Genomic DNA, 16,195 nt, shown 5'->3' with positions numbered 1-16,195 from the left:
AGACATGTCAAACACAGACACCTGATCTCATGATCTATCGTTCCTGACTGTAAGGAATCTCCCGCAGCAGAACAGAGCGAGCACTGTTCGTTCAGACACGTCCTGAGTTACCTCTCAGTGAAATCACTAACAGCATTAAGAGCTGCTTCAGTGAAGGAAAGATAAAATTAATGCATGGCTTTATGCCCTCTATTAAAGCCTTTCAACCATGCAGTCTCAGGAAGTAAGAAGCCGCAGGAACAAGATGCAGGATCCACACTCAGCCTTTAAACCTCTCTGCAGTGCAGTTCTGTTTGTTTTCCAGAAACGTGAAGCTAAATCGGATCTCCGGATAACATTCTAAATCAGATTAATGCACGACATGAAAATGGAAAGTTGCATAACATAGTGTAATGTCTGAGTGGATGTTGAAGTCATGCAGCACATCCAGACGGGAAATATACTGTTTCATGTTTTTCAGATAAATGTTAGAAAACATCACGAGTGAGTTAGATGTTGAAAAATAGCAAAGTCACTCCCTTTACTCTGTGAGTGATGGTGCAGGGCACAGGAGAGTGTTGGGGGAGGAGTACAGGACATGTTTTTCTGAGACTAACTTTCTAGCCTTAGTTTGTGGAGGACTCTGCTCATGCATGAGTGTGGGAGACTTGCTGGTGACCTGTCTAATCATTTGACTGAACCTGGATGAAATGATTGAAAAGACTTATTTCAAGATAGCAACAGACATGTCAGTTTTTGCTAGTTTTCACATTCACCTCGACAATGGAACTTATCTGTCACCATCTATGTTAACAGGTATGTTTGTTGCTGAGCAGCAGCAATGACACATCACAGATGGAGACAACTACTGACTTAGTTTACCCACTCGTCTTCAAAACGTTATGCCATTGTTGTCCCGTCTGCTGTGTTGACTGTGCCACATCCCCCCTCTGCCTTTGCACTGTCTGTGTACATTGCGTCTTGTTAAAGCGTTGCGTTAATTATGATGTGCACGGCTGAGGCTCTAAACAGATGCAGAAACCAAGCAGCAACCTCCGGTCTCAAGATATGAAGCCCATGTGGAAATGTTATAAACTGCAATTCATAGAGCATCCGCTTGAGGCTGGCTGCAGAAATGCCGAAAACCTTTCTTTCACTTTCTCTTATTTATTTATTTTTTTGGCCCACCTAGGTGTGCACGCCCTCTTTTACAGAACATGATATTAGCTGCCAATAAAAGATAGGCCAGAGTTCTAAGAGGGATGGTGATGGTTGCATGCACACAGTCACAAGCACAGAAGAAAAAGGTTTTCTTTCTTTTCTTTTGCTGCAAGAATAAATTGCATTAATATTTGACAGTTTGTGACAAACATGACACAAACCAGAAATATATATGCAGACAAGAGAAAAAAGAAAAAAAAAAAAAAAGAAATATCGAAAACCACATACACACCAATTCATAAAGAGACGATCTTTGCAGTAACAATAAACATGTTAACAGCCTGGTTCAAAAACGGCTTGGGTCTATGTAGCTACTTTCTCTAATCGGCACACACTGTAACTAACGCAACGGTTCAGAAGTTATTAAGATTGCAAGTTTTTGCCAAAATAAGGACATGACTGACTTGATTGACAGGCGGGAACACATAGCTGTTGGCTAGGAGGCTCAAGCCCTGCATCTTTACCTCACACTAAGTTTGGTTGATTTCAACATTTCCAATTTGTCTGCCGCCGACGATTGGCTTCAAAACAGCGCTCAGGAACAGATGGGTGACATCACGGATACTACGTCCATTATCTCTACAGTCTATGGCAGAAACACAGGGAAGGTGAAATGCATACTGGGACATACATTTAAAAGCAAGCATGTCTCTGGCCAAAGAGAAAAATTAAAAAAATTTAGGACATCTATCAAAGTACCTTTCTTATTTATGCATCGGTGGAATGCAAAAAACAATGTTGTCCAAACAACCTAAATGTATGTGTTTGTTAACTCCTCACATGTGGCTCTCTAACATCTTTTCTGAGTCTCATCTCTAAGCTTTCAGTTTACTGACAGGTGACCGACTCAAGGAAAACACCTGGAAACACAAAACAAATAGAGATGCTTTCAAACTGGTTGTGCTGTTGTGATGTGAAAACTATTTATTGTATATGACATGTCTTTACAATCGCATCCTGAGAGGACTTATGAAAGATTTTAGCGACACGTGTTAGTGCTCTGGAGTCCATCCCTAGTGTCGGGTTTCTCCATGTACAATATTGGCTGTGTGAAATTGTTCCAATCACTTCTTTGCTGTAATATTACTTTCACACTCTTCATAGAAAATCATCAGCTTGTATTCTACAATGGACCAGCCCAAGCATGCAATGCAATGCTCGACAATGGAGGATGACAAGCTCTGCACACTTCAGTCAGTTTATGACATTTGTTGCATGCAAACTACACACCCATCTCTGTGTATGCATGCATATGTAAGAGGCTTATCCCTGCACAAGTTACATCATAAAATAACCAGCAGACATGTAATCCGTGTACTGCAGCCGCTCCCAAGTTTCCCATCACGCCAAAAAATACAGAATCCAGACAGACTTCTTGAGCTGAGGAGACCCACACTGCCTATGTGATACATCTCTACAGCTTTACATTCTGCAGCAAGATGATCACCTTGTTTTGATTTTAGAGCATGTAGCAGTAGCACACTGCTCGTGTCATTCCCCCTGTATTTCTTCTAAACACTTCCTCCCTGCCAGCGTAGCATCCTGTTAGATGCCATTCATGTAAGACGATATCTACATTTAAGTTTCGGTTTCTTCTCTGTGGAAACCAGCTTTGGCCTCAGTTGACCTTATATCATTCTGCCGACATCAGAGGCAGAGCAGCGTGTCCTGTCTTGAAACGATGTTCATCTCAGAAAGATACAAAAGGGAAAGTTAAGGATCGAGATGTTCAGGAGAGCTTGGGGAAAAGAAACTAGTTATCTAAACTGGGTTTTGTTGAAGTTTTGTGTCTTTATTCATGAGCGTCAAGGCCACCAGATGTTTGCGTGATGAATCATAGACCAAAGTTTAGTGAGAGTACGGCAGCTCCATTTGAAGCCATGTTTTCTATCACTTTTAAAAGTGTTGAGCAAACATACAGCCACATTTTCTGTTACAGCCTATCTACATCATGATCTGTTTAAGGAGGATACATACTTCGTGGCTGCTAAGCATTACAACAGTCCAAAGCCATGTCACTCCACCCATCACACCCCTCAATATAACAAAAGACATGACAGTGGACATCCAGAACTCTAAAGGTTTCAAAAGGGAAACAAGTGCAGAAGCACCTTCAGGAAGTGTGTATCTATTCTTTCCTCCGAACCTGGTTTCTTCTGGATCCAAAAACATAACATGATTTTTAAAAACATCCACTTTTTACATGCAGTTATGGAGGAACTATTTCCTCAAGATACACTTTGTAACGGTGCAGTTGAGGTAAGACAGCTGTTCTTTGGGGAAGGATGACAGAATGTAATAGAAACATGTTTCTAAAGGTTTTCTGTGTCATGAGTGACATTTAGAGTTCAAGCTAAGTGGGTTCAACAGAAACAGCCACTGGTGGCCTGAGGCCTAGAGTACCATGTCAGGACAACAGACCTGAAACCAGCAGCAGACCTGAAACCGGCTGTAAGATGCATCTCTCCTCAACTTGCTGTTTTTAAACAATTTGCACCTTTGCAAGGACCGAATGGACATACTTGGTGCCCCAACTATGGCTGCACAGTATCGGAACAAACTGATATTGCAATATTTTTCCTTTCTAGGATATGAAAAACGCAAGAAATCTACCAAAACCAGCGTGTTTTTGTACTTATAAAGTATCAAAAATGTCAATAATATGATTATACTTTTTATTGTTTGGATCTGAAAGTCTGCCTTCTACTTTCAAATCCCCTTTTTACTTAACCTAACTGCGTCCAACCCTTGGATAGCAGCTCTGAAACCAGCATGGAGACGGGGAGTGACTAGGCAGGGAGAACGCAGGTGAACCAACATGTTACTTTAAGAACTTTACCAACAAACAACAGAAACTCACCGTCTGCTTCTGCGTGTGATCGTCACAACACTACACTGTATGCGTGTCGTAAGTGTAGACACCAAAACACTCTGTGGTCCTGTTAGCAGTCCGGATCTGATCCAACAACTGTAACAAGCACATGTGTCACATGCAAGTTTACATGTACAGTACAGACACACTGGCTGCATGCACAGCAGTAAGTTCTGTGTATTCATATGAGGGGCTGCATGAACACACAAACAAACAAACGTTTATTGTGGATTCATCATGGAAAAGGAGAATCTGGTGACAGCTTGATGTGTTTTTGGTCACATGACAGACTTTGCAGGTCCGGTGATGTGAGGAATGCGCACATCGTAGCTGAAATGGTCAAACAAATACATCGATCAGCCCGAAGCCCAACTAGTTTCATGCATGTGTGTGTAGTTCCCGTCTTCCTGTTTTCTTTGTATAGCTGTATCACTCAGTGAGAGTCTTTGTTCTGGAGAATATAAAAATGTGTTTCTTCCTGTGCCTATGGGTCATAAAAAAGAATCTCAGGTCATTTCAGTGTGTTTCATAAACGGCTGAAAACTCACAGAAGCCTTAAAGAACAGGAAGACGTATGACCTCGCCTTCCTTCAGTGGAGCTGTGGTTTTAACTGGAGCTCGGGTGCTACTGTCCGTTACCAAGTGTGAGCAGGATATGCTTCACCACATTACTGTTGTTTCCAAAACAAGCACCGTCAACTTTTGGATGAGAATTATCATAAATGAGATTGGTGTATGTAACTGTATTTAAGGCTGGATCAGTGACATGAATAGTTTATTGATTAATAGAAAGAAAAGTAGTCAATAAAAAGTATCTGTCTGGAGAAACTATGCAGAGCAACAGAGTATGTTGCAGTTTCTTGGAACAACATGGAATGCTGATTGAAGCTTCTCACAGCTTCACAAAAGCTGCAACAGAAAACTCCACACACATACAGGTTCACCTCTAACTACGGGCTATAAAAGATATAATCTGTGTTCTCTGCTGCCAGTCATTCAACATAGTTTCTCATGAAACATGAGCGCCAAAACCTCACAGCCTTTCCACACCTCTTTCAAAATCACAGGAGTTCTTCTCTTTCACTGCCTCAATCAGTTTGTCTTTGTTATCTTGAGACTGGTGCTTTATATGGTTGGTTTGGATCCAACAAGATAAACCAAAAACTTAACCAATCAAGGCAGGGGCAAGTGGCAAGTGACTCCCTTGTTCTTCAAGGTAAAATGATGTCTACAGAGTCATACAGCTTTTTGAAGGGATTGATACACAAGCTCTTTCTGTTTCAAAAAGAGCATCTTAGATCTGTTTCTTTGGGTGTCCTTTTCATGAAAGTGTTACCTTTCCATGGTAAAAAAAAACTATTACTTTTGGCTGCCATATTTCAACAAGTTTGCCACAAAGGACTACATTGCAACCATTACAGCCTCTAACACAGCTGCTGGCTAAAGCAATGAATAACTGAATGTACTATTACTCATTTAAGACGCCAAAATATATAGAAGTACAGCCCTGGATTAACCATTAACTCTAAACACTTACTAAGTAGGGCAGCATGACCACATTACGGAACATTTCACAACACCATTACCACCATAAAGCAACTTCTTATCTCAGAGGTGTTCTATCTTTAGTTTCTTTGTTTGCACCAATCAGTGTTTAGTTCCTTTCCCCAAACCAGTGACGTCCTCTCTGCGAGCTCGCTCAGCACAGGAAGTGGGACAGCTTTTTCGAGAAAGGAAGAGGGGGAGTGATCAGGGGTGTGTCTGCGCCTGCTTATCAGGGGGAATGAGACAGAATCCTCTTATGTTAGACCTAAATAACCAGCCATGGAGTTAGGGTGGGTGTCGGTTATGGAGGTCAAAGGATAGTTATCATTAACATGAGTAAGAGCAAGGGGAGAGGGAGCAGCTGGTGTTCAACAGCCTCCGTTCTGTGAGCTCACCGAGTGAGGACGGATATGTTGGTCCACCCACCCGCAGAGAAGGGCAGCAGAAAGAAAGGAGTCACTCTGAGTCACTCTTCTTCTCTGAGTAATCGTGTGTCATGTTTCTCATTGCAGAACAAAGACAGCAAAGTTTGAGGGATAACAATCCCTTTTTGTTTCTTAGAAGCGTTTAACATGATGAGAGAGTCACAATGTACAGTAACAGGGAAGAAAACAAGGACTCCACAAAAAGTGTAACAAAAAGATATTCATCTGTAAACAAAGTGACAGGCTGAATGAAACATCCATCAGAGGAAGGAAGAAGATCAAATTAAACCTGTAAGTCCAGCTGATTTATCTGTTTTCTTTGAACTATAATTATTAGTGGTAAAGTGGTAGTATTGTTCTGCCCACAGGCTATACAAAACACAGACCAAGTCACACTGATGTCATCCTTTCTTTTCTCGAGAGGTGTTATAAAGCCCCAGAATGACGGTCGCCATATTGGAAATGACCCAAACTGGCTAAGAGGCGGATTTGAGGCTATAGCCTTACAGCAACAGCATACCTACAGTCAGTCAAGAAAAATACTTTTTTAATCTCTGATCATGCTACACACAAAGACCAGATACACACACACACACACACACAAACAGGATCCATGCACAACTGGACAGATGTCAAAGTGAGGGGCGCCCCGACCACTTTGGAGTTTGGAGCCTTGCTCAAGGGCACCTCAGCAGCGCCCTTGAAGTTAACTATCTGTAGTATTCTGTACAAACAGACTTTATTGGGACTTGAACCTGAAACTCTTCAGTTCCCAAGCCAAGTCCCAACAGACTCAACCGCTTCTTATTATTTTTCAACACAAGGCTGCTGCTTCAATTTGCAAAAACTATTCACATCCGTCGACAGGTTGCGGTGGGAGTATGACTATCAACTGCAGGACGTTGCAGGAAAACTGGTTCAGTTCTGATGGTCTAAAAAATAAACTTTGCTAACAAACTGTTTCCTCTGTTTACTATAGCTAACTGAGTGCCTGCCTGACTGTCTGATGTGTTAGAACGTGTCCTGAGGATGTGTCACTGTGCTGGTTTCAGAGCAGCTCTTCTGTTTTCTCAGACAGATCTCTTATCAGTCGCCCTCGGGGCAGTGATGTCATCATTTACTCCGCCCCCCAGAGTCGAAACAATCACTCAGAAACCTGCAGGAACTCCTCCATGAGCCCGGAGCAGAAAACACTCACAAACTGAACTCATCCATACTGATCAACTGAGATCATTGATTTTAGCTCTGTCAGTTTCACCTCAGTGTACCTCAGTGTCTTCTCCCCTTCAGCTGATCTCTGTCTTAAAGAGAAGATCTCACATCACAACAGTGGTTTATAAAGTGCAACAATGTGAGATATCGTTTACTCATCCAACATTTCCATGGTTAACTCCTCAGTGTATGCCGCAATCAGAGACAGACAGTGCCTTCAGCTTACAGTAAAGAAAATAAAGAGGTAGGAGGGGTATGAATGGTGTGAAATGTGCAAAGTTATATTTAAAACTAACAAGCCAAGGCTTATAAATTACTGTTATTTTTCTATCAGTCAGATTGCTGCTCATCTGCTCATGATTTATGATTTTGGCAGATGAAGTAACCCCAGATTTTTTTTTTTCCAGAGGACACTTGTCGCTGTTATTTTGCATTGACAGTTTTCTAAGAACTCAGCATCTTTCAAAATCTTGAATGCACCCTGCGGTCTGTAAAATCAAACAATATTTGACTCTCATAGACTATGTTGAAATTGTTGGGTGGCAGAAGCTCAGTCCATAGGGGCTTGGAGATCGGAGGGTCACCGGTTTAAGTCCCAGAGTGGACAAAGTTTAGCAAGTGGACTGGTGGCTGGAGAGGTGCTGGTTCATTTGCCTGGTGCCCTTGAGCAAGGCACCGAACCCCAAACTGCTCAGGTGGTGCTGGTTGATGGCAGCCTTCACACTCTGACATCTCTCCTGAGCATGTCTATAGCATGTTTGTGCATGATTGTGCACAAACCATGTGTGTGTGTAGTAGGGATGCACCAATCCTACTTTTTAGGTCCCGATACCAATATCGATACCTGGGCTTTGGTATCTGCCGATACCGACACTAGCCGATCCTGGTATTGATTTAACAATCTCTATTCCTTAATGTGAGGAGAGAATAATCTTTTGGCCACTTCAGGCTTTTCTGTCTTGATGGTGAACTGTACCTTGGTTCCAAGTGCAAAACCAGAGGCTGGAATCCCTTAATTTCAAGGATCTGGAACAATTAAATCCAATAACCTGTCCGTTTTTTCACACTTTGAATCCATTAATAGAAGGTTTCTTGCTTCTTTGCAGTAAGCTACAGCTGACATAAACTTCCTCCTTTAGGCTTCCATTATATTTTTCAGCACGACTGCCATCCGTCGAAACATTAACGCTGCACATGTTGCGAGTTTCCTGCGGAGTTGCTGCAAAAGAAGTGAGACATGCAGCTAAACTGCAGAGCCTCTGTAGTTATCCTCCATCATGATCCACTGGGCAAAAATGCAGACAGACTGGCGCTAATGACGTAGGAGATGCACATGGCTGATGTAAACACAGAAAAGCATAGAACTGAGATGAATAGATCTGCCATATGGATCGGCACTTTATATCGGCCCCTTGTCACCGATATCCGATCTAGCTTTTAGAGTCCGATCTGGCCGATATCCGATACCAGGATCGGATCGGTGCATCCCTAGTGTGTAGCATGATCAAAAAAGTAACACGAGTGAAAAAATGAATTTCCCCCTTTGGGATTTATAAAGTACGTTTAAAAATGATTGCTGTTGGAAAGACAAATGCATAAGGGGGGAAATTCAAACCAATTCAAACTGATTCAAATCAATCCAAATCATATTCAGACTGACATGCTGAAGGGTTAGAAATGTACCTGTTAATAGTAAATATAATCCTTGGTGTCTTAAAATATACCTCCTCCTGATCATTCTACAAATAAGTCAAATACTTCAACTTAACTGTCCTCACTCTTCTTTGAACTGCTTTTGGAACAGTGTTGACACCAAGCGGCAACCTCCGGTCTCAAACGATGAAGCCCATGCGGAAGTGCTATAAACTGCAATACATCGAAAATCCGCTTGAGGGTGGCTGCAGAAACACCAGAAACCACATAGACATGAATGGGGAAAAAGACGATCTTTGCAGCATTAATAAACATGTTTACAGCTTGGTTCAAAAAACGGCTTGGCCCTACGTAGCTAATCTCTCTAATGGCACACACAGTACGGGGGGGGGGGATTTTTTTCTAACGTGACAGTTCAGAAGATATTAAGATTACGAGTTTTGCCCAAATAAGGACATGACTGACGTGACTCCCGGTCGGGAACACATAGCTATTGGCTAGGAGGCTCACGCTACGTCACACTCTGCCTGGTTGAGTTCCGCTTTTCCATTATGGCTGCTGCCGTCAATTTCCTTCAAAACAGCGCTCAGGAACAGATGGGTGATGTCACGGATACTACATCCATATTTTATACAGTCTATGGTTGACACTCTTCTTTGCTGACTTTGTTGCACCAGAGCAGTGAAAGTCAAAATTATTCGTCATAAGTTTTGAGAGAAGACATTGTCATGTATTTCATAGACCACAGATTCCATATGAAGAAACAAAGAGTGTGTTTTAGTGTGTTTGCACACACATGCCTGTGGCCGGTCCTAGAAGAACCTGAGGAGAAGCCTCACTTTGTTTACATAAAGCCAGTGGTTTGTGTTACCACAGATGATGATTGGGTTACACTGAATGTTTGTTTCTGCTTTGCTGAAAGCTAAACTGAGATCTACTACTGTCACCTGAGATACAAAAGAGCGACACACCGAAACGTCTCATCATCACTCACCTCTGTTTAAAGTCTACTTCGGTTTACATGGAGAAAGAGAATGGAGAATAATAAGAGGACAAATAAGGAGGAATACAGATCAAGTGACAGACACTGTACTTTATTCAGTTTAACCAAGCCAAACCTGCTTTTTACAATCACACTCAATGGGAGCCTGTAAACTGTCATACAGACATGATGACCCACATGATATATAATGTCCATAAAAGCTAAGACATTGAATCAAAACAGCAGCATCTCCGGTATCAGGCGGCTGTATCGGACATGCTTTAAAAGGCCGGGAAACCAAAGCACAAGAGGAGACTAAATCAAACAGACAGGCTGGCTGCCCTCACTGCTTCTAATCTATAACTCACCGCCATTAACACGGAGGAACCCCCGGCTTCTCAGCGAGGGTGTTTACTGTCAATAACCCACATCTACGTCAAACAATGTCCTTTGTAGAAGACATATCTTTTAAAACAGGACTAACATTAGATGAGATGTGACAAATCTATGACTGTAGAAAATGAAAATAAAGTGAAACAATTCTGCAAAAAGAACATTTTTTAATGAAAACATTTTGGAATTTTCCGTGAAAGTTTTCTGATTGATTATTCTGCAAATATCTGTGCATGAAAACTAGAGTTACTACAAAATATCTAATGTAAGTATTCTCTGTTTAGTGCAGCTAGTGCGACTTCAAGAACACATGAGCATGAATCTTTAAATCCTCACATGTATGTCCTGCTTATAAAGGTTTGAATTGGGTTGCTGTGCACACTGCACGTGTAAGTAATGTGTATAAGTGGCCCATTCTTTAATGACTGTCCAAGGAAGCTAATCAATAGAAATGCTGTCTAATGGTCTCCATCATCAATAATAGAGAGGCTGAGAATATGGCCTCCACAATATTCAGCATCTCAGAGAGCTTTTATCTCTTTATTAATATCCCTGTGTATTTATTTCATTATATGACCTGTGCACACCTGACTCACTATGAATGCTAAAAATGCACCACACAAGGATCCACACAGCTCCTCTGGTGTCCAAATCTATGCAACAGAATAAACTTTCAAACTTAACAGTTCACAATGAAAGCATGCAGACCATCTCACTCTGCAGAACAAGACCAGCAGCTGCTTCATGGTCAGATTTCACCCTGCTGCTTTCTCACTCTGTGTGTGTGTGTGTGTTGGTCTGTGTATTGATAGAGAAATGTCCCCTGGAGTATAAACTCTCTTAATCTGCATCATTTTCAAGATTCAATATGCATGGAAACGGTTTCCCAGATTATTACCCCTGTGCCTCACCAGTAGACATAATGACACATCCTTAATCTAATAAAAGCAGGAAATAGATTCACTGAAGAATCGACTCTGACAGTCCAGACAACAAGAAACAAACCAACAATCCCTTTTTGTTCTCCTAGAGAAACAAAAACAGGAAATGTACACGCTTTCAGCGAGCAGACATTCGCACACTCTCTGCCTCAGAATGATTCAAACCGCCTGATTGATGGAGTCATCAACAGTCGTGGTCGAGAGGGGTGATGTCACCGGGCATGTAATGCAGCCTCTGCATTTACAGTACATTACCGGACACGCTGAAAGCCTGAGATGGAGCCCAAGTCTCCTCAGCTGGAGTAGCTTTCACCCCGAGGAGAGTGGAGGACTCAGAGGGATTTAAACTTGCAACAGCAACAGTAGATCAACTTTAAGAAAGATACGCCTCTGTGTGGTTTGACTTCCTCTGAGAGTTGAGACATAATTGTGATGAGCTGGGAGTTTTCAGAAGTGTGAACCTGTAGCTGAACTGGGTGTCAAAAACTTGTGCTGAAACTCAAAAACATTTCAGACTGCTTCAGAGGCTGCAGGCCAAACTGCAACTAACTTCAGCTCACTACTTTAATAATGTCTTTACCAGTTAAAGGATATGGATGAAAACAAGTGGCATTACATGAGACACTAAGAAAACAGCCAGCTGAAAAGGGTTTAATGTCAGACTTAAACTAAGCCCCTTTAAAAGGGTCTGAGGGGTAAAATATATGACATGTGCAAGCTAATTCAGACAATTGGCTTGGCACGAAACTAAACATATCAGTTGACCTTACATGAGGCAGAAAGAGAAGCTGAGGCGGGCCTTTACCCTCCTGGTTCATTGTTGACAATGTGCCTACGGGTCAGTCGGACGCAACCCTAATTAGGCCTCATTATACAAAACATGTAACCTTAATATCTTTTAGGGATGCAACGACTCTTTGATAGTCGACTAATCTATCGATGATGTGATGTAGGCAAAACTCCACAAAGTGACATCAACAAGTAGAAATAATCACATTTAAATGAATTTTAAGACTAATATGGAGGCAGTGGAGGGAGGCAGGTACAAGGGTGACGTGCCCTTCACTTTCCTGTTAAGAATCTGGCAGCAGCATTGTGTATGTAAAATGGTCTATTAAGGTGTCAAATATGATTCACCTGACAAACTGAGTGAAGTCCAGCCCTTCTGATGTGACCTTGAAAGTTTGAATAGACTCTCCGTCTTCTCTTTATTGGGGTTCTTTTCAAAAACAGCAAGTCTTTTCTGCCGTCTAAGCTGCTTTGCATATACAAATGCAATAAAACCTTGACAGTGTTACACCCGAATCACTGCGAGGTTAAAATAGTTCATAATTTAAAATGAAGGTGAATCATCCTGAAAACTGGTGGCTGGTGAAACGGATGAAAGAGAAGCAGCTAAAGGCAGAAACACGGTAATTGAATAAAAGTGTTTGATTCTTTCATCATTTGTTTTGCTTTGAGGGATTTTTGGTTTAATCTTCTTTCTTCTTTAAAAGCCACTTAACTGTGAAATGATGGGTTCATTATCAGCAGCTCCACTCATTGGCAAACAAGTGGACGCAGTGCAGAGAAATGAAACTATACTGTGTGGTTTTTCACGCTTTGTTGCAGGTGTGAAATCTCTCTCCTTTCAGAGAAACAAAACTAAATGAACAGAGCCACAGTAAATACAACAGCTGCTTGTTGAGGATCTAAACCCTCAAACATCCATTTCAAAACCGCTCCACATGCTGTTTCCAGCTTCTCAAAATACTTCTATTGACACATCACTGCAAGGACGGATCACATCCACTGCCGCAGACAGGGGTTTCATTAGGGAGGAACGCCTGCCGTCAGGTAGATGCATTCATGTGACCTTACAGTGTAACACAGCTCAGCATGTGCTGTGACCTCTGCAGGAACACCATCTGTCTCAGGTCAGCCTGTGCATTATGGCAGATTACTCTCCACATGTCAGACACACAGGTGGGAGAGACACCAGATAACTGCATGTGAGACCCAATCTGTCCACATGATGTCTTTAAAATGTCTTATATGTTATGAGTGTGGCACAAACTGAGATGCTGCAGTAAAGTTACGCATCACATGGATCTGTCTCTGCAGCGTGGCACATTACTGAGAGTTTAATGATGAATGATTCTTAAAAATATCATCTCAGCATCACTGCACTCCATAAGTCCTCTCTATTCAGGCCTCCTGTCTTTGTCCATTAGCATACCTCTGTGCCAGACTCCCTTTGAAAAAGTGCTTAGTTACAAGCTGATAGCAGCTCTTTATCAGACAAGAATTCCCACCAGGATCCCTCATCTACAAAAGACTCTTTGTTTTCTTCCATGGTAACTCCAGAGGCTGCTCTTCACCTTGCTAACCTACTTTACCCTCATTATTAACACTTTGGGCTAGTTTGCATGAAATATTACTCTTAACTGTCACTGTCATGCTGTAAAACATAACTTCTGATAAAAACGTGTTAGAATATCAGCTGTTAGGAGCAAACACCTGTTGTTCTGCTTTCTGGGTGTTTCTCTCGGTTACAATGTCCACAGAAGATGTTTGAGGTTCGTTTAAAAACAGCTGGCCACATGGAAGCAACATGTTGTAAGAAGCAGGTCTGGAGCCAGGATGTGGTTCTAAAACGACCTGATAAATGACCAAGGTGCATCAACGAGTTGAAAACGCGAGGGGTCCACGGCGGCTGCGCGTCATGGAGCGCGTGGAAACGTCCACTCCCCCAAAAAAACGACATTTACGCACTTCAACGAACACGAACACGACATGAGCCTAAATAACAGTCCAGAAACAACCACGCAGTCTTAAACTAGTCTCATATTCCTCCTCATGTCCACCCTCACGGAGGAAAAGTGTATTCACATGAAGCAGGCTCCCTGCGCTCCGCGTGCACACGCGTTAAAAGACCAGCTGAACTGTTCAGACTCTCCCTCACGTTGAAGGTCCAAACTGTTCCTCATGTTGAAACTGTTCCTCTCCCTCATGTAGAAACACGGTGAAGGTCTGACTGCTTACCTTTATACTGCAGCGAGTTTCCTGTTTTAATCCTCACAGTCCCGCTGATAGACTCCCCGGGTCCGTAGACCACCTTGTTGTTGGTAAAAGTGAGATCAAATTCTTGTAGCTTCCCCATGTTTTCTCTCCTTTCCTCTCCTCTGCTCCTTTCCTCTCCTCCTCCGTCCTGCGTCTCTGCGAGCTGCGAGGACGCGATGCCGCGCGCTCACCTGCTGCCGCCGCCTCGAGCGCACACCCTCCTCCCCTCGGTGACGTCACGGTGAACACTGTTGAATAGTTGAAAGTAAAGGTTGGATGATGATGGTACCATACAGTCTATGGATGATACCATGCAGTCTATGGATGATTCCTGCTTCACCTTGTGGATTGTGGATTATTAAGGACTGTGTTTTTATTCGGTGAAAGAATCAGTTGGTGTTAAACTCTCCAGCTTAAATCTAGAAACCAGATCCTAAAAGCTGCAGGCAGACACTTATTAAATACCTCAAATACAGTAAGCTATGTAATAAGTGAAGGAAATATGTCAACATTATGGATGAACATTACACATTTATGCACGTTAAACTAGAAGGATTGATTGTACGTCTTTCCTGTCATACTGTGTGTGTTTTAATAACCTGGTGCAATTTTATCTGTGCAAAAACTCAACTATCCACAAAATAGAAGTTTACATAGTGTGTATATATCTGTAATATTTGCTATATTTTATTGTATTCTATTTTGTTCTATTTTACCTTTATCATTACTATTGTTATTGTTATTATATTTTTATGTATGTTCTTGTATTCCCCTGCCCTTTGTTGTAAGCTGCTGTAACAATAGAATTTCCCCCAATGGGGGATCAATAAAGAATATCTTATCTTATCTTGTTGCTTGCTAACCCTAACTCTTATCTTGTTGCTTTATTGCTTTATAAGATTTAGAGATCTGACGACGTGTGTTCACCGTAACTCTTTTTATTCCTCAGACTCTGTCAAAGGAAAAAAGGGAGAATGCCAGAAAAGACATTAAAATAAGCGTACGTTTCTTAAGTAATTCAAATACGCATAATCAGAAATCTGTTATGTACTGTCATATCGTCAGTCCCCAGCATAGAACAGTTGCCGTTTCATTTCTGACACTACAGTACTCTCCAAACTGAAGAGGTTACATCAGTGTTTCAGGGGAGTTTTTTTAAATGAGTTCCTTATCAGGGTATCTGCAGATGCATTCATTTCACTCTACAGCTCTAATAGGGGAAGTAGCTGCATGGCCTTACATTTACAAAACATGTGTGTAAAAATATATCTTAAAGGTGTGTCTGCTTAGTCTTTAACAGAAGGACAGTTTATCTCAGAATATTATTGGTTGACTTTGAGTAAGACTGATACTTCTTCTTGAGTTCCTGTCCCACAGAGGAGTCAGACACTGTGCACTGCCAATTCAGCTAGGTGCACTGCCAATCCAGCTAGCACAGTATTATTCTTTGGCACAACACAAGGAGTAACCCCCGCACCTCAAAATGAATTTTTCTGTTGTTGTCTTTCTGTGTGCACAGAGTCTGGGACTATGTTTAGCAGGATGGAAATAAGTAGATGTAGACGTGTGGAGCTCTACACAAACAGCTGTTTTAGTTTACATTACTGCACTTCTGGGGTGGCTGTGAGTCAGTAGTAGGGTCAGTCATCTCTCAATAGGCAAGACACTTGACCCTGAGCTGCCCCCAGTGCTGTGCCATCAGTGTGTGATGGGCTCTACATAGAAGTCTCTGTATGATGTTGTGTGAATATAAGACATGTAATGTAAAAGTCAGAAGACTATAGAAAGTGCTATAAAAACACATCCATTTATCATTTACGTCTACCACAGTTGAACGGGAACATCTGCGTTGTGCAACTGTCATATTTGCAGAAGCAGTTTCCTGTTTGTCTTAGTTAATATTAGAGCGGCGGTTTTGCATCAAGTAGAG

General features: G+C 41.9%; 1 protein-coding gene across 1 annotated transcript in view; it reads right to left on the bottom strand.

The window, feature by feature from the left end:
* The window catches only part of arrdc1b (arrestin domain containing 1b), a 49,035-nt gene extending 34,565 nt beyond the window's left edge, over positions 1-14,470 (bottom strand). Inside the window, exon 1 of the mRNA XM_034710094.1 lies at positions 14,248-14,470. Within this exon, the coding sequence (XP_034565985.1) occupies positions 14,248-14,365 (118 nt within the window). The 5' untranslated portion in view covers positions 14,366-14,470. The remainder of the gene's footprint in view (positions 1-14,247) is intronic.
* Between the last annotated feature and the right edge of the window lie 1,725 nt (positions 14,471-16,195).

The sequence above is a fragment of the Notolabrus celidotus genome, chromosome 19, assembly GCF_009762535.1.
Source record: "Notolabrus celidotus isolate fNotCel1 chromosome 19, fNotCel1.pri, whole genome shotgun sequence".
NCBI lineage: Eukaryota > Metazoa > Chordata > Actinopteri > Labriformes > Labridae > Notolabrus > Notolabrus celidotus.
This window is presented reverse-complemented; position numbering and strand designations above follow the sequence as displayed.